Source organism: Brassica oleracea, chromosome C3, assembly GCF_000695525.1.
Source record: "Brassica oleracea var. oleracea cultivar TO1000 chromosome C3, BOL, whole genome shotgun sequence".
Taxonomy (NCBI): Eukaryota; Viridiplantae; Streptophyta; class Magnoliopsida; order Brassicales; family Brassicaceae; genus Brassica; species Brassica oleracea.
Genome location: NC_027750.1, coordinates 13,097,188 through 13,114,377, shown reverse-complemented (window position 1 = coordinate 13,114,377; position 17,190 = coordinate 13,097,188). Strand labels below are relative to the sequence as shown.

The 17,190-nt window shown below is 35.4% G+C and overlaps 2 protein-coding genes and 1 pseudogene across 3 annotated transcripts; 2 read left to right on the top strand and 1 right to left on the bottom strand.

The window, feature by feature from the left end:
* Positions 1-507: 507 nt before the first annotated feature.
* On the top strand, positions 508-4,938 carry LOC106329560 (protein DA1-related 2). 2 transcript variants are annotated; one of them, XM_013768246.1, is made up of 12 exons: positions 508-917; positions 1,218-1,387; positions 2,409-2,496; positions 2,602-2,716; positions 2,806-2,929; positions 3,039-3,122; positions 3,206-3,325; positions 3,416-3,628; positions 3,718-3,780; positions 3,900-4,015; positions 4,115-4,173; positions 4,442-4,938. In XM_013768246.1, the coding sequence occupies exons 1-12, from the start codon at positions 857-859 to the stop codon at positions 4,777-4,779; spliced, it is 1,551 nt and encodes a 516-aa protein (XP_013623700.1). In that variant the 5' UTR covers positions 508-856; the 3' UTR covers positions 4,780-4,938. The 2 variants fall into 2 exon arrangements, with proteins under 2 accessions (XP_013623700.1, XP_013623701.1); XM_013768247.1 differs by having other exon boundaries at positions 509-917; positions 2,809-2,929.
* A 1,710-nt stretch (positions 4,939-6,648) lies between these two features.
* Positions 6,649-11,325, bottom strand: LOC106328774 (annotated as a pseudogene).
* Positions 11,326-11,778: 453 nt separating this feature from the next.
* On the top strand, positions 11,779-14,039 carry LOC106331492 (protein YIPF1 homolog). Its single transcript, XM_013769867.1, has 6 exons — positions 11,779-11,997; positions 12,202-12,262; positions 12,347-12,427; positions 12,610-12,775; positions 13,248-13,521; positions 13,635-14,039. The coding sequence occupies exons 1-6, from the start codon at positions 11,944-11,946 to the stop codon at positions 13,827-13,829; spliced, it is 831 nt and encodes a 276-aa protein (XP_013625321.1). The 5' UTR covers positions 11,779-11,943; the 3' UTR covers positions 13,830-14,039.
* The last annotated feature ends 3,151 nt before the right edge of the window (positions 14,040-17,190 follow it).

Sequence of the window (17,190 nt, the reverse complement as noted above, 5' to 3'; positions counted from 1 at the left end):
TACGACGAATTAGCGAGGAAAACCGCCCTCGTTAAGATTATGTTTTCATGTAGTGAAAGTTGAATCGTACAAAATGATCTTAAACCTTGAAATAGCGGAAAATAAACTCGCAAACGTTTTTTGTCGTATTTGATGTTGTGTGTGAATATCGTTTTTTGGACGACTCTTTTTGTTGTATGACACGAGAACTTTTTTCTTTAAAGTATAATTTTCTTTTTTTTTCTTTCTAAAGGATTTCTTTGGTATCCAAATCCGCGATAGTTGTAGCTGAAAATGATGTAGTTACTTTTAAAACTAAACCGAAATCGACACTTAAACATAAGAACTAACCCACAATATCAATCATACTATAAAGAAAAACAAGAAAATCAAAGCAAACAGCAAAACTCAATTGGAATATAGTAGAAGTTGAACGGGACTAGCGTCGCAATGAAAACCCCAAAAGAAAGTTATTTTAAAGAAAATGACAAAGAGAGAAGCTTCAAAAGGTTTCAACTATATCCTCCTCCTCCCACCACCATTGTTTGAGAGATTCTCCGCCTCAGCATGATATAATATATTCTCTTGAAAAAACATGTCTTTCTCTCTGTTCCTTTCCTTTCTGAAGCTAAGCATCTCCTCTTTTCCCTTTTCTTTAACATTTTTTTGCCCGATCTCTTCTGCAAAGATTCTCTCTTTCTTCGTTCTCTTTTCATACATGTTTTTATTCTCTAATAACAATTAATGACTTATAACATCATCTTCTTCTCCCCTCTTCTTTCTTCTTTTCTTTGCTTCTCTCTCCGGGTGTCGTTTACTCTTCACTCACACGTTTTCAAGGTTATATAAACACGTGTGGGACTTTCATCATCTTCATATGGATTCTTCTTCATATGGTGTTTCTCATGTCAGCCATATCTCCAATCCTTGTATCTTTGGTGCGTTATCTTTTCTTTTCAACGTCTCTAATAACATGGCCGATCCTAGGTATAGTCAAGTGAAACATTCATCTACTAGGACCTCCAAAATTTAAGAAATAGTTTACGTATATAAATTCTCAAATTTATAACAATTAATTTTTTAATTTTTTTCTAAAATTAGTCTCCAAAATCCGGCTCTGCTTGATACCGAGTTTTTGGCAAGCATATTAAGTCACCAAATGGCTAATGCACAGTGTGAATCCTAACTTTAGACTTAATATTGAAAGAGTTAACCTAACATTTTTGATGATATAACAGGGGCTGGGTCGTCGTCTTCGCCAGGGAAGAAATGGAACTTGATGAAATGGGTGAGTAAGCTTTTCAAGAGTGGCTCTAACGGAGGCACTAGTGGTGCTCGCACTAACCATCATCCTCCTCAGTTTCAAGAGGACGAGAATATGGTCTTTCCTTTACCTCCTTCCTCTTCGGTAATTATTTTCTTAAATTATTCATTAGATTAGTTACTCTAGTTAAATTTAGTCTTTTCATTCTTTTCTTTCTATATATATCTAGACATATACTATAGGCATGTGATCGGTAATATTAAAGCAATATGCAAAAGACATGTGAATGTTACCACTCTTTTTCGTTTTTTTTTTCTCATGCTGTTGAAATATCACGGGTCGTTGTAGTTGTACATTCTGTGAAATGGTCACATCCATGAAACTAATTGGTGCATTTCTTATTTTATTTTAGTGCTTAAAATGAGATGATGTGACAATGTGGTCATCGGCAGTAATAAGGATGACAAAAATAGATAGAAAGCGGTTTACATATTGGCTGAGTTGAGATTCGATTTTAATGTTTTTGTGAGCTATATAATGGAAGAATATTAAAAATTATCAGTTAATTTTATATATATATTAAAATTTAATTCTAGAATTTGTTAATTTTTAATTGTGATATTTAATATTAATAAAATAATAAGCATTTTTCATGTTAATATGAGCTAGTACGTACCTAGCTCATTGGGTTTGGAATATAATTGTTAACCCATGAAATAAATAATGAACATTAAGCACCCATTGCATGACGGAAGAGTTGGATTGAATTGAGGTGGCCTATTCTGATTCCCATAAGCATTACTAATGATATTTAACCACTAGAATCTCTAAAGATGAAATCGATATGGTGAACAATTAGGTTTTTTTTTTTTAAGTTCAGGACCGAAAACAATTACTTTTTTTTATCAACTTAAATTTTAATTAGATTGTTGAAAATGACACAAATACATGTAGCATACATATGAAAATACAGAACAACAAATAGCATAATGAAACTCGACGTTGGTGGTCGAGTGGTGTGAGGCGGCTTGCAATGGTCTTAAGGACCGTGAGTTCGAACCTCCCCCTCAAATTTGCGACCTACAAGTTCCATAAAACTATATATATAACTTGTTTACAAAAAGATTAGTTTACATGCTTTGGGATGGTCGTCTTAACGAATCAGGACGATCGGTCGAGAGCCTCACGGGACAAAGAAGAACTAGATCGTGCATTGTCAGTTTCTCTAGCTGACGATACGAACCGACCATATGGTAATCTTTTGTCTACCTTAGTGAGAATACAGATAAAACAAAAAGATTATTAATTATAAACACCATTTCTATAAGTTAGAGATTGAATTTATTTTATCTGGGCAGGATATGGTTGGTCTATGGATAATAATTCAGATTTCCCTAGGCCTTTTCACAGTGGATTGAATCCATCTTTCATTCCACCTTATGAACCGTCCTATCAAGTCAGACGACCACAAAGGTACAAAAGTGTACACTCTTACTTCAGTTCCATAGAATTATTACTTCAAATTATATTAAAAATAAATGGTGTTTGATCTATATTTGTAGCAGAATATGTGGCGGTTGCAATAGCGATATTGGATTGGGGAACTATCTGGGATGCATGGGAACATTCTTTCATCCTGATTGCTTCTGTTGTGATTCATGTCGTTACCCTATCACTGAGCATGAGGTATGTATATATATATACACACTTAACATAATACATATCAATATATGATACACACGTTTGCGTTTGGAGTACTAAGGTTGTATCTTTTGTCTTCTCACTTGGCTCAAAGTTCTCTCTATCAGGAACCAAACCCTACCATAAGATTTGTTTCAAAGAGCTTACTCATCCTAAATGCGAAGTTTGTCACCATTTTGTAAGCAACTTAACAACCACATTATTAGATTCTTACACATCACATAGTATATATTATATTCTAATTTCATAAACTTTTCTTAGATCCCAACTAATGATGCTGGCTTGATCGAATATCGATGCCATCCGTTTTGGAACCAAAAGTATTGTCCGTCTCACGAACACGATAGAACCGCTCGTTGTTGTAGCTGCGAACGTTTGGAGGTAATGAAATATTAATATTGAAACCAAAATGCTCTCTTGATTATATTGCTAAATCCATATGTGTTTTTTCTATGTTGGGACCTTATGAAGTCATGGGAGGTGAGATATTACACGTTAGACGATGGGAGAAGTTTATGTTTAGAATGCATGGAAACTGCGATAACCGACACTGGAGACTGTCAACCACTTTACCATGCAATACGTGACTATTACGAAGGAATGTACATGAAACTTGAGCAACAAATCCCCATGCTTCTTGTTCAGCGAGAAGCTCTCAACGACGCTATCGTCGGAGAGAAACACGTAATATTTTGGTCTTTAGACTTAAACATAGCATTTTCACGTTGAGTTTCTCTCAATTTATAACTAAAAGTCTTATGTACTTCCCTTAGGGATACCATCACATGCCTGAGACAAGGGGTTTATGTTTGTCTGAAGAACAAACAGTCACAAGTGTAAGTCTTTTAAATGCTTGTTACAACTTAACGTAATTTCTAATTCTAAACATTATTTTTGGTCTGTTTTTGTATGTTTTTTTTGGTAAAATGTTTTTGTATGTTTTGGTTCTTCCTAGGTTCTTAAAAGACCGAGACTTGGCGCTCACCGTCTTGTTGGCATGAGAACTCAGCCTCAAAAGCTTACACGTAAATGTGAAGTCACTGCGATTCTCGTTCTTTACGGCCTCCCTAGGTACTTTGTTTTCTCAAACTCAACTCACTTTTCGATTCCAACCCAAAAAGATAGTGAATGTGGTTAGTAACCTAACTCAACTTTGCTGGATGCATGAAGACTATTAACTGGAGCAATTCTTGCCCACGAGCTGATGCATGGATGGCTAAGGCTCAAAGGTACACTTACTATTCACCTCCATCAATCTTTTATATAAGAAACTAATATGTTCGCTGAATTATTTTAAGTAAATTCGATTTATTCGGTTCAATAATATTTTACAAAACTAAACTGTTTATCGTTTTTGCTTTTACTCTGTTTAAAATAAACAAATAATAATATGGTCTTAAAATATATTTCAGAACATTTCTTGAACTTCTTGTCCTAAATTCAAAACACTATAAGTCTATAAGCATATTAATTTGTTTAATTTCTTGATTTCATTAGGGTATAGGAACCTTAACCCTGAGGTAGAGGAAGGTATCTGCCAAGTCCTCTCTTACATGTGGCTTGAATCTGAAGTTCTCTCAGATCCTTCTTCAAGAAGCATGCCCTCAACATCAACTGCCACCTCGTCGTCATCATCATCATCATCGTCTTCTAACAAGAAAGGAGGAAAATCAAACGTGGAGAAGAAACTTGGAGAGTTCTTTAAGCATCAGATAGCTCATGACGCATCTCCAGCTTACGGAGGGGGTTTCCGAGCAGCAAATGCAGCGGTTTGTAAGTACGGTCTGCGTCGCACACTTGATCATATCCGCTTCACTGGAACGTTTCCTTTGTAACTTTCACAATATTTAATGTTCTGTTATGGTCTTTAATTTGGATTGGATGGATCACACAAAGGATTGGTTTGTAACTTTCTGTAGAATCTCAGAACATACTTTGTCTCCCCTTGGATTTTGAGTGAGGAGATTTGTTGTTTGGAGGTTTACTAAACAATTATTGAATACTAATAACAAAAAAAAAAACTCAATTAGTTTCCAAAATCACAAAGACTTCAAGTAAATGCTACTAAACATCTCAGTCCTAAAGATTTAATTGGCTTGAAGATGCTGTTGACAACAGAGAGCTCTATTAAAAGTATTTATCTACTTATGAACAATTTGTTTTTTTTTAAACAATTGCAGTGTATCCAAATATATTTATTTATTTAAGAGGAATTAGGTGGTATGGCTACAAAAAAAACAATATTTAGATCAATAGCCAAATAACCTAGAATACATCGATACACAGTGTATTTTATATAATATTACACTTCTAACTTTCAACGCAACCGGCTTAATCTGCAATTTAAAAGAAAAAAAAATTATTCAAAAGGGCAAAAGTTAAACGTGGTCATTAGAAAGTCACACATTTCTTCTTCTTCTTCCTAACGTCTTACATGGTTTTCATTCCACATTATTGTTATACTATACAATTGATTTTACATTTACTTTGTTATATGAATACTACCTTTATCTTTAGCTTTTGTTTCTCAGATTACAAATGGAAGATTAAGTAGATTGTTTGAAACTGGATTTGAGCCATCCGGTAAATATATTCTCATTTATATGTAATGATGCAATGGGTATATAAGTGGAATAGATCGTGTCTATGTAAAATGGAAAGACCATTCATGTGAAATAGAATATTTGATCTTTACTATTTGTTGTATTCTATTATAATTGCATGACATAGACATTTCATGAAATCATAGACATTTCATGATACTATTTGGGGTTAGCATTAACTTTTTCCATGATATCATAGACATTTTATAATTTCATCAATATGTACTATACTATTTATTTAGTTTCATTCTATTTAGGTTGAGAGTTTATATTTGGGTTTATGGTTTATATTTGAGTTTAGGGTTTAGTGATTATGGTTTAAGGTTAAGTATATAGGAGTTTATGGTAGGATTGTTATATGGTTAATTATTGAGGGGTTTAGGGTTTAGTGATTAGAGTTTAGGATGTAGTACTTCCTCTCAAGTCTATTTTCTTTTCCATTTTATATAGTATAGGTGATAGTACAAAATATTATATATTATTTTCATATTTTAATTTAATCTAAAATATTTTACATTTAGATTTGGGTTTAGGAATTCAAGTTTAGGGTTTAGTATTTCAGTCTTGGAGGTGTGTTGGGTTTAGGGTTGGAGGTGGGTTGGGGTTGAATTACAAGAGTAATATTCATTCAATGTTAGATAGTATAGAATAATAGTTCAAAATTTATATATTTATTATTTTTTGTTGTTTTCTTTAAAATGTTATAACTCTAAAGGAAATTTAACATTTGGGTTTGGGTTTAGAGACTCGAGTTTATAGTTTAGTATTTAGGTGTGCAGGTTAGGTTTAGGGTTTATGATTTTGTTTCGTATGAAAATGTTATGTTTGTTCTATCTGACGTAGTACTTTTATAAATGGAATAGAACACTTACTTATAATAGTTAATCCGTACGTGGACTATATTAAATCTCAATTTCTCTTGGACATGTGCTCTCGTCAACGTTAATCCTTGGTCCCACTGTCACCGGTAACTTAGAAAAAATAAAGACATAACCAGATAAAAGGTGTATGAAATGTTATCAATTTAATAGCGTCAAAATCAAAGCTATTTACTTAATTTTGACTCCAATCTTGGCTAGATAGCAAATTCACCCTTTATTTAACTGCATTCAATGCAAGAAAATAAACATGCTCATACTCATTGAAAGATTAAAATCCACAAAGGGACACCAAAGAAGAAAAACTTAAAACTCAAAATTATTTTTCCCCACGCACAAAAAAATATCAGGAGAACAAACTCAGTCTACCATCACTCCCTCTTTACACCACTTGCATTCTATCTATTCTTAACTAACATAAATGATTATGTGAAGTGTGTGTTTGATTTCATCTTACAGCGAATCTACGCGTCCTCCTTCCCTTAACCGGCATGGAACCGAAACTAGTTGGTTCCATGTCCCACTTCAGTTCATCTTCCTCATTGCTTGCTTCATCTGAACGCCACCTCAATCCCCCACTGTTATTTCTGCTCTCAGTGGCCAAGACATTGTTGTTGTCCTTGAAGCTACCATTCATGAATATACAAATTAACAGGATTGGACATAAGTATTGAACCGCACTTCTTATGCAAACCAAACGGTAACACAATGGTTTATAAAGAAGAGAAGATTAAATGTACCTTGAAGACAAATCCATTGGATCATCCAAATCAACAAAGTCACGGGACGAGTGTTCACACGAGCTCTGTCCTTTGAGCTGGCTGTTCACACGAGCTCTGTTAAGATCTTTGAACGGTGTGGACGCTTCACCACCGAATTTCAGAGTCTTGGTTATGCTTCTAGCTTCACTCGTTTGTCCTCTATTTGCGGTTGTCAATAACTTTCCATGGGAAGCGTTTCCTATCAAACGACCGGGTTGAAAAGGAGTGCTGCCATTATTAGCCACTGGCTCTCTAGCGCCAGCGTCGTTAGCCCTTTGGAGAAATACGGAATTAGTATGAGAGGAAATCATATCAGGTTGTTGCGCATCAGGAAGATCAGAGTTTCTTGCTGCTTCAGAGGTATCTTCCACTTCAGAAAATTGTCCAGATCTGACTTGCTGCTGCTGAATCGCTGGAAGTATATCTATGGCTTCATCTTGTTTCAAAGTAACAGAAACACAGGATAGTTCAAATAGCCAAATATCAAGTACCATTCCAGATAGTATATTTAAGATTCAAAAATGTCAGACAATCCTGCAAGCATCATGAGGCTAACTAAGCACTAAAACGCAAGAGGAAGGATACACTTGTACAAAGAAAGGTGGCTGGAACAATAACTTACAACTAATTCTTTCCTCCAATGACTCTGTGATCGCATTCTGGACATTACTTCTTCCCCAATTCGATTTTCAGATACGAAACTCTCTGCAATACTCTGGAGCTTAAGATCGACTTGGTATGCCTGGATGTAACGGTAGCGCTGCAGCAATGCAAACAACCAGTAGTTTCCAGTTAAAAAAATAGATAATAATATACAAAAGACAAAGTTTCCAGAAATTAAGCAGCGGTTGTAGTGCTTAACTTTGCCTCGTTGTTAGACTACATTAAGCTCGAATTATAAAAGAACATTATAGCCCAGATAGCACATACGAGAAAACATACATGTATGTAGTTGGATGAGCTAATAAATCCCTTACTATAAATTTCATATATTCTAAACTACATATATAGCTTACAGCTCTGGAAGTTCAAGTGTTGTATTTGACTTTTCTAAAGCTACTCTCGCGGGCAACATGTTGTTCAAGTGAACTTGATTTAAGAATGAAGTTACAATTACTTACTTGAAGATAGAAGACAACCAGAAGACTACCCACAGCTGATGAGGGGTCATCACTTGCAGAATCCAATAGGCATCTGTGCAGATATTTCTCTTCATCTGGATTCCACGGTAACTCAATGATTCTATCAACCACGTTTCTCCTAATACATAGACAGCAGAACTCGTTGACAAGTATCTCCATCCACTCCGTCCAGCCCCAGATGTCTACATCATCAGACATCTTTCACAGCTCCATTTTTCAATTTATTTTCCTTCACTTTCAAGCAGAGTGACCTTTGGTATGTGAATGCTTCACTCAGAATACCACATTCCACTCTCACACGAACTGCTGTGACAGCTTCACCAACTGAAACCAGTTCTGATACCCCATCACGACCTGACCAACGCAACACCATAAGAACTGTTTCAGGGTTTTCCCTTTCTAACAGGACTTGTGCAACCTTGGGATATGTTTCTGGACCACATATTTCAGGAAGAGTCCTACAAGCTTCCTGATATAAAATTTGGAAAGCTACAACTGTTAATAAATGTTTGGTGGAAATAACAAAAATCTGCACAATAATACATATATCTAATATGTTATCCCTTGGGAATGTCAAAAGGTACCTGGAGTGCCTCCTCTGAGGGATCATCGAGAAGATAAAATACAAAAGACTCCAGCAACGAGTGTCTGGATACGCCAAAGGTAGCAGCAAAATCATCTATAATGTGCTTCCAATATTTCTCAGGGGCAGTCCAATGCTGATCAAACAGGTAATAAAGAAACTATATCCTGGTTAAGGAAACCATCGAATAATAAAAAAAACATGGGAAGGTATACTTATTATGAGTATTTAAAAGCAAAATGAGAGATAAATGTGAAAAGGATACAATTGCTTGCTTCGCAACAACCAAATCTGAACTGCCCTGTAAAAAGAGAATGTCAGCGGCAGTTCTAAGACTCTCAAATGGATAAGATCCTGAAATTCCCTCTATTTTGGACCTAAGAATTGATCTCTCATCGTTCTGCAAACATCCAACATCTAGGTCTGCCCCTATGTCTTGACTGTACTCTGGCTCTCTTTCAAGATTTTGTAACGCATCCTCGATAAAAAGGGAAGCACCCTGTACATTGCAATCTGAAGACTGGTCTACGGCATCAGGCCATGCACGCTTAATTGCGTCTGATTTCCTTTCAAGTACCAGAGCCTTCCACGAAGTGAAAGTAGAATACCGAGACCTCACATCTTCCAGAAACCTGTGTCTTATGCACCAGATCATAATGTCCAGATGCTGAAAAAAAAAACAAAAACAATAGGATCCATATACTCGTTGATCTTGCACCAAAAACAATAGAGCTGATGTAGTTAAAACACTCTTTGGTCAGGAGCCAGATGGTGATATCACTTCGTCAGAGACAGGGTTAAATAACCCCAAAAACAAGCCGACGATGTAAGACTAATATCGTGTCTTTCATAAATCTAAATGTAATTCTTTTGCAGTACTAACATTATTGCAAGCCGTGTAGGAAAATAAGTAATAATAGTAATTTAGGCATACTTTTGAAAAGCTGATTGGATGTAAATGGAAATAGAAAATCTTAGCTGACCTGCTTTGTTTTTCCAATGTTCTCCCTAAGCTTCTGCACCTCTTGAAGCTGAGGTGAAACAGAGCCCTTAAAAGCTGATTCCATAACTTCAAGCACACTAAATATCCCAGCAACTTGTTTCGAATACTTGAGAAGGCTATCTAACCAAGCTTGCATCCCTTTCGTTTCAAGACTATCTGAGAGCCAATATTAAAGATACATATACTGGCTTCAGAAACATAAATATTCTAACAGCTAAAAGGATACAAATTTCTCGAAGCACAGCTAAGATGTTCCTGAATGTACGCTTGACCCAATCTTTGACAACAACTTCATCCAGCAAAAAAGCAATGACCGGGTCACTAGATACAGCAGTCTCGTCCATACAAACATCGGTGATATCTATTAATTCTCTGTCAAAGATATATCAATTATAGATCAAAGATATAGAGAATGATAAAAACACTATTAATATTTTGTCCAGGCAGGGAACAAGAGCTACCTAAAAGTACATGAACCTATCAGTATAAATCTCCCCGTATATATACACAGCTCTAACTACATTATCCCTAATCATATGGAGATTCGTGGTAACAGATGTAAATGAAACAACAAATCTATGTGACAGCGAGCATAAATGCAACAGAAAGGATACAACGGCACACCACAGATATCAAATTGTTGTTCATGGCAACGTCGAACAGAGAACAAAGGCGAACATCAGCTCACAGCTGATGTTCATCTTCATGATCTGGAGAGATTAGACCAGCCTCAACACACTCGTGATAAAGACGAAGCCGAAGTTTATCCCCAGTTCTTGGTAGTCGGCATCGACAGATTGGACAAACATCAACCTTCGGACAACACTCTTTGCACAAGGAGGCGTGTCCACACGGGATTAACGCGTAGCGCACAGATCTCCCACAGAGGGCTAAGTTTCTGGTTGCACGACAATGCTCAGCCTTGGCCTCATTACACAACTCCCTGAGGTTGATAGATGCTAAATGCCTCAACGCCTCCTGTAAGTAGTAAGCAACAATTCTGAATATACTCATAAAAATTCTAAGCTCTATAGTATTACTCACTTAGCCAACACAGTCATCATCTTAATTTTCACTTGAAATGTGAACAGGTTAGAGCAAAGTGATTGGAACAACAAAATACAAACTTTCACCACTAATACATTGTTACATATGCTACCCATTAAGAAATAAATAAAAAGATTGAAACTTTTTGTACACTGAGACACCGAGGATGCTTGTAGACATATATGCAAGAGCTATAGACGAGTAGCAAAACCCAAAAAGAAAAAGAATAATTAGGAGGAAGGAGAAAGTAAGGGAAGACCTGAACAGGCTTGCTATTGTAATGAGGCTGCTTCGGAAGAGACATGGATCTCGCGGCGGAGGCGTAACCATTGATTTGTCGATTCGTATCCATCTTCTCCCTCACCCAAACACGGAGAAGATGGATACGAATCTGTTTGGCTTTTCTTCGGGAGGGAAAAGGCCTCCTGGTTCGGTTCGAACGGTTAGTTGGTTCAGATTATTCTGTTTTTTTTTTGGTTATATCGATTCGCACAAAAACGGTTTGGTTTGGTTCGGTATTCAAACGGCCAGAGCTAGATCAAGCTTATAACTGAATTTTATTCAATTCACAAATCAAAAATTGAATTTGGTTTGGTTCGGATCAAAATATCAGGTCTTAGAACACATTATTGTGTGGATTGATTGATGATTCAGGCGACGCTACTCGGACCTAAGGGTCGGTTTATTCGGGTCGGATCCATTTGGATTAAAATTTAAAAATTCCATTATGGGCCGTGTGAAAACTTGTGAATCTATGGGCCCATGTCACGTGTAAACGGTGCGTGCACCTCAATTACTGAAAAAGGCGCGCGTGGATCATTCTCTCTCGCTTCCTTTCGCAATAGCTTTCCAGGACGACGACGACGGAGAAAGCAAACTAAGAAACCTCACAAAACTCAGAGAAAGGCCCGATCTTTCTTCTTCCGATCTTATCGTTCTTGTGGGTGAGATAAAGAATCGCTCTTTCGATCACTAAGCTTCGATGGATGAGTCGTTCTCTAATCTACAGACGAGCCATTTGCTTGGTTCAGTTCCCGTAAGTCTAGCAAACACACATCGATTGGTTCTCCAATTTTTAGAATCGTTCAAATGGGATTGTGTCTGATTAGGATAAAGAACTTTCCTTTTCTGAAAAGTTGTTGTCTTTTGGGTTTGCATGATTGGATTGAGATAACATGTTTTGAGTGATTGTATTCACTATCATATCCTTTCTAATACAAAAAAAACATCTACTTTGAAGGCTGTGATCAGCGAGGACGACAAGAAAAGCACGAATGTGCATATAGCAAGCGTAAACGAAGGTATGTTCTTTTGCTAGAAGCTAGCTTCTTTTTTTTTTGCAGTAGTGAAAGAGTTTGAATGTTGCTTGGTTACTGCTCCTGCAGGTCCTTCTGCAAACATGCAGATATTTCCACCACATCAAGGAAACAATTCAAAGGGTTATCAAACTCTTGAGAGCCCAACTGGTATGTATACATATGCTCCTTTTTTTTCTTTCTCAATGACTTGTTTATCAGTAGTCACCATAAATCAAATAAGTGGTAAGAGCTTGTTTTGTATTCGAAGTAACGTCTAGCTTTTCGTCATTGTTGAAAGAATACTTCTGCGAGTCCAGATCCTAGATAAAGTACTTTGTTCTGTCTTGTAGAAGGACCTGAACAGCAGCCATCAAACAACTGGAAGGGATACTTTAACGTCTACTCATACGCCCAGTACTTCAACGTGGACACAGACGTTGTTTTGAACAGACTGATGAGTTCCTTGTACCCCACCAGTGGTGATTTTTTCAGCAAGATTGATGCCAATCCTGATTTGTAAGTCTTTCAATACCATTTCTTCTGTGACTCTTGTTGGTAATTACTCTTGCTCTGATATAGAATTCTCTGGCATCTACCAATGATATTTCCTTAATAACTCCACTACTTCTTCAGCCTGTTGTTTTGTTACCATGTTAAGTGTTATCTTTTCCGATAGCACATTAAATTTCTCACTAGTAAAATTCATATGTCATAGGTTTGTGGGATTATACCTTTGCTGCTTGAATATTCCATCTGAGCTTAGGTACTATAGACTTACGCCTGCATGGCTGCATCTAGGATTCTAGATCCAGTTTTCATATGCTATAGCTTGTTAAAACAGTTCCTCGCATTATATTTAAGCTTCTATCTATTTCATAGTCTGCAACATAGGAAACATGTTATCCTCTAAAAACTAGTTAAAAGGTTGGTCTTGAACAAGTTTCCAGATAAATGACTCGTCTGTGTGGGGTTCACCTCTCTCTTTTAGGTATGGTCTTGTCTGGATCTGCACCACGCTTGTGTTTGTGCTTTCCTCTCTCGGAAACTGTGCCACGTACCTCGTGAAGAAACGAACCGACAGTGAAGCTCCTTGGGTCTTTGATGTGAACTATATAAACTTGGCAGCATCTTTAATCTTTGGCTATGCAATCATTGTGCCAGTGGCGTTTTACTTCTCACTCCGGTATATGGGATCCAGAGCTGATCTTCTAAGATTCTGGTGCCTCTGGGGATACTCTCTCTTCGTTTTCATTCCAACCACTGTAAGTTTCTGTCTCCTGTATCCGCAACACTTCTGTCTTAGCTTAGTTCTCAATGACAATATGTACCGTGACTTAGAATCAACCTAATAGTCATTGATCATTCTTCTTTGCAGCTTCCATTGCTTATTCCGGTGGAGTTTCTGAGATGGGTGATCATACTCTTAGCTGGTGGCGCATCATCATGCTTTGTTGCCCTGAATCTACGGTCTTACCTTGAGGCGAGCAATGATCTGACCGTTGTATTGGCTGTAGCGTTTGGTCTGCAAATGGTTCTTTCTATCTTCATCAAAGTCTGGTTCTTTCCTTAATCTCCACAACACACGAGGAAACATATATAATGTATGTAAAAAAAAACGTTTTAGATTTTGATGTGCTGTGGTAGAACAATGAATTTGTCATTACAAAAGAACAAAACCCACAGAGTAACATATACACTGTACTGAATCATTGGGATTCGTTTTGACTGGCTTAGTTTCTTGTTTGTTTGGTGAGTTGAATTATCTTAGTTTTTTTTTTAATGGTTGATTTTTATCTGCCAGATATCAGAATGGCTATTTAAAAAAAAAAACATTTTCAGTACAAAGCATGTGAACTGTACCTAATACTAACTTGTTTTCTAGTACCTAACACTAACTCTAGATGGTTGTAACCAACGTTTCTCTTTAGTTAAACAGCACTGACTCCTCAAGAAACGTTTGTTGTTAAGAATATGACTCTAATTCTTCGTCTAACCATTTGGTTATAGTTTTGTCAGTCCAAACTGTGTGATTTAGTTCGGGTTTAAACTGAACCGAACCAAAAAAATAGAAATCTATTTAGATAGATTAATTATATATAATAATAATATAAAATTTTAAGATAGTTAACCATTTAACCTAAACAACCAAACATAATTTTATACACTTTACTTCAAAAATAAATATAAGAAACCCAATAAATAATAAAATTTTAAAAACATAATTTTCCTACACTATAAAAAGCTACTATAATGACGTTAAATTATGTTTGAAGATAATGATTTAAAGTTATTGATTCACTTTTTTGTCAAGTTTTTTGACATTTAAATATTAATAAGTTAATGATTAAGTGAATAATGACTATTTGTTTTATGTTTTATAAATTTTATTTTTTAAAACGAAGTAGAAACAAAACTAAAATCAATTCGATTAACTAACCCGATAATAGATTAAACCGATTTCAACTGAGCTAAACCAAAACAAACACAATCCAAACCAAACTAATTTTTGTTGGTTTTAGTTTAAAAAATTTGGAACCAGACTAAATTGAACCCAAACCAAATCCCAACTTAAACGGAGATTCCCACCCCCTAGTCTTTACCGTCTATTTCAACTTTACATAGTTACTCGTTAGTTTTGGCATCTCAAACAAAATACTTCTCTTAGCATTTTTGTTTTCCTCCCGAGTTACTTGTTGTTTGTGACATCTCAAACAAAAATGAATACTTAGTTATTTTCAAGCTCTCTCCATTAACAAAAAGTAAACTATAATATTTAAAAGTTTGTAAAAAGAACAATATCAATTATATGAACAAACCGATCTTCCCCAGTGGCAATCATTGTCTCTATCAATCTTTAAATAAATAACTTATTTTACCTAAATTATTATATGGTGATTCAACTTTTCTTCCTCTATCTGCGTATTATCATCACATACATACTTTTGAGAAACCAAAAGCCAAATTCATTTACTTCATTTGTGAATATATTGTGGATACTATAAGTTTTTGTAGTCTTTGTTTAAGATAAAAGATGAGATAATTTTTTATTATTCTCTCGTTTCATTTTAATCATCGTTTAAGATTTATGCATACAGGTTAAAAAAACATTTAATTTGTATATTTTAAAATTAAAAACATTACTATATATACATCTAACTATATAGTACAAGAAACTCATAAAAACTTTTTGGTTCTCACGTAATTTCAGGCTACTTAGTGCAACCGAAGTAAAATAAAAAATAACGTGATTGCACTTGGCTCTTTGGACGCTCGTGACTCGTGATGGCTCTACAATTAATGGCTGCAAAATAAAATGATTAATGCAACCACACCAGTTAAATTTCTCCAAGTGTACGTAGCATATGTTCTACAAGACATTTACATACTCCCATCACCTTATCTTATTCTTTTCTTCTTCTCTTTTGTTGGTCGAATGAAATATCTTATCTATCTAATATCTATAAGACCACAGAGAAAAATGTGTTCTTATTTTGGCCTAACGATGCCTTTTCACATACTAAAATAAATGACAGCACAACATCCTCTCTTTTTTATAGGATAAATGACACAGCACAACATCCTCTCTTTTTTTATAGGAAGCACAACATTTTTTTAATATTGAGTAGTGTGATAAGTCTTTTGTAACAGTAAATAAATGAAGGGTTTAGGGTTGTGCATCTTTCCGGTTCCGTAAGAGGCAAAGGGTTTAGGATTGGTGATCATATTTTCTTATTTTGTTAGGATTCTCGTGTCCACAAATTTCAACTACACTGGCATCATGGCATGTGACTATGTGAGTATCGACTGTTCCTTTATCACATCGTTTTATCCCTTGGAGTATATGTCTTATTATATATGGCTATCCCATAGATTAACTATTGGTGTATATACACATATGCGACTACTGGTATAGAGAAACCGATGGTTTCAAGCGTTATCTGATCATATGCTGAAAGCTGGGAGTGATGTAACCAAACTTGAAAGCGTGAATGAATAAGATAATTAGTGGTTGGACCCATTTTGGAAGACTTTTTTATATAAACAATAATCCGTTTGGCTCTTGTTTTGCTCTAACACAAAATTGACCAGCATTAATTTGCTTGTTATAACTATATAAAACGATTCAATTTACACATAATATTTCTAATAAATTGAGGACTTATAACCATATTTTTTCATCTTTTGGTTAGTATAATCATGTAATATCATACTTACTCCACTTTTTAATAGATAGCGGTTTAGGAAAAAGTTTCAAATTATATGACATTTTAATTTTAATGGTAAATTTATTTAAAAAAATTTGATAACCGTGGGGATCCGGCGACTGAGGTCAACCAACTAATCTCACGAGGTCTGCAACATCCATGTATTCTTACCATTTAAGACAGCTCGGGTGGCCAGCGGGGATCGAACCAGAGTTTCGCCGTATTGGGTTTTTATTTCCCTCAACCGCCACTGGACTACCGCCACTGGTTGATTTATTAATTTTATGTTATATGACTTTTTATATTTTGCAGTTTATTTTTTAAATAGTTGAATTTTGGTTAGTTAGATAACTAATGATATTTTTTAAAAAAAAAATTTGCACAGTCCTAAAATAACATCTAATAAAAAAATGGAGGGAGTATATAATAGTTATAGCGTTTGAGTGATCCTAAAACTAAACACGTTTGTAACAAGAATTTTTTATAGCCTTACTCTCTAAATATGAGTTTGTTGCAAGCCTTTAAGCAAAAGAAAAGAAGTTTGTTGTACTTAACTCTATGACAAAAATTTACTTTGGTTTGAATTCAATGTATCTATCACAAATTCTATCAAACACTTTGCATTGCTAGCTAAATGTTTTTTTTTTCTAGTAGAAGCTTGAGCCTCTAGCTCTAGTTATAAGCCGTGAAGTTTTTGTTTTTGGTAAATATTGGGTCTTCAAGTTT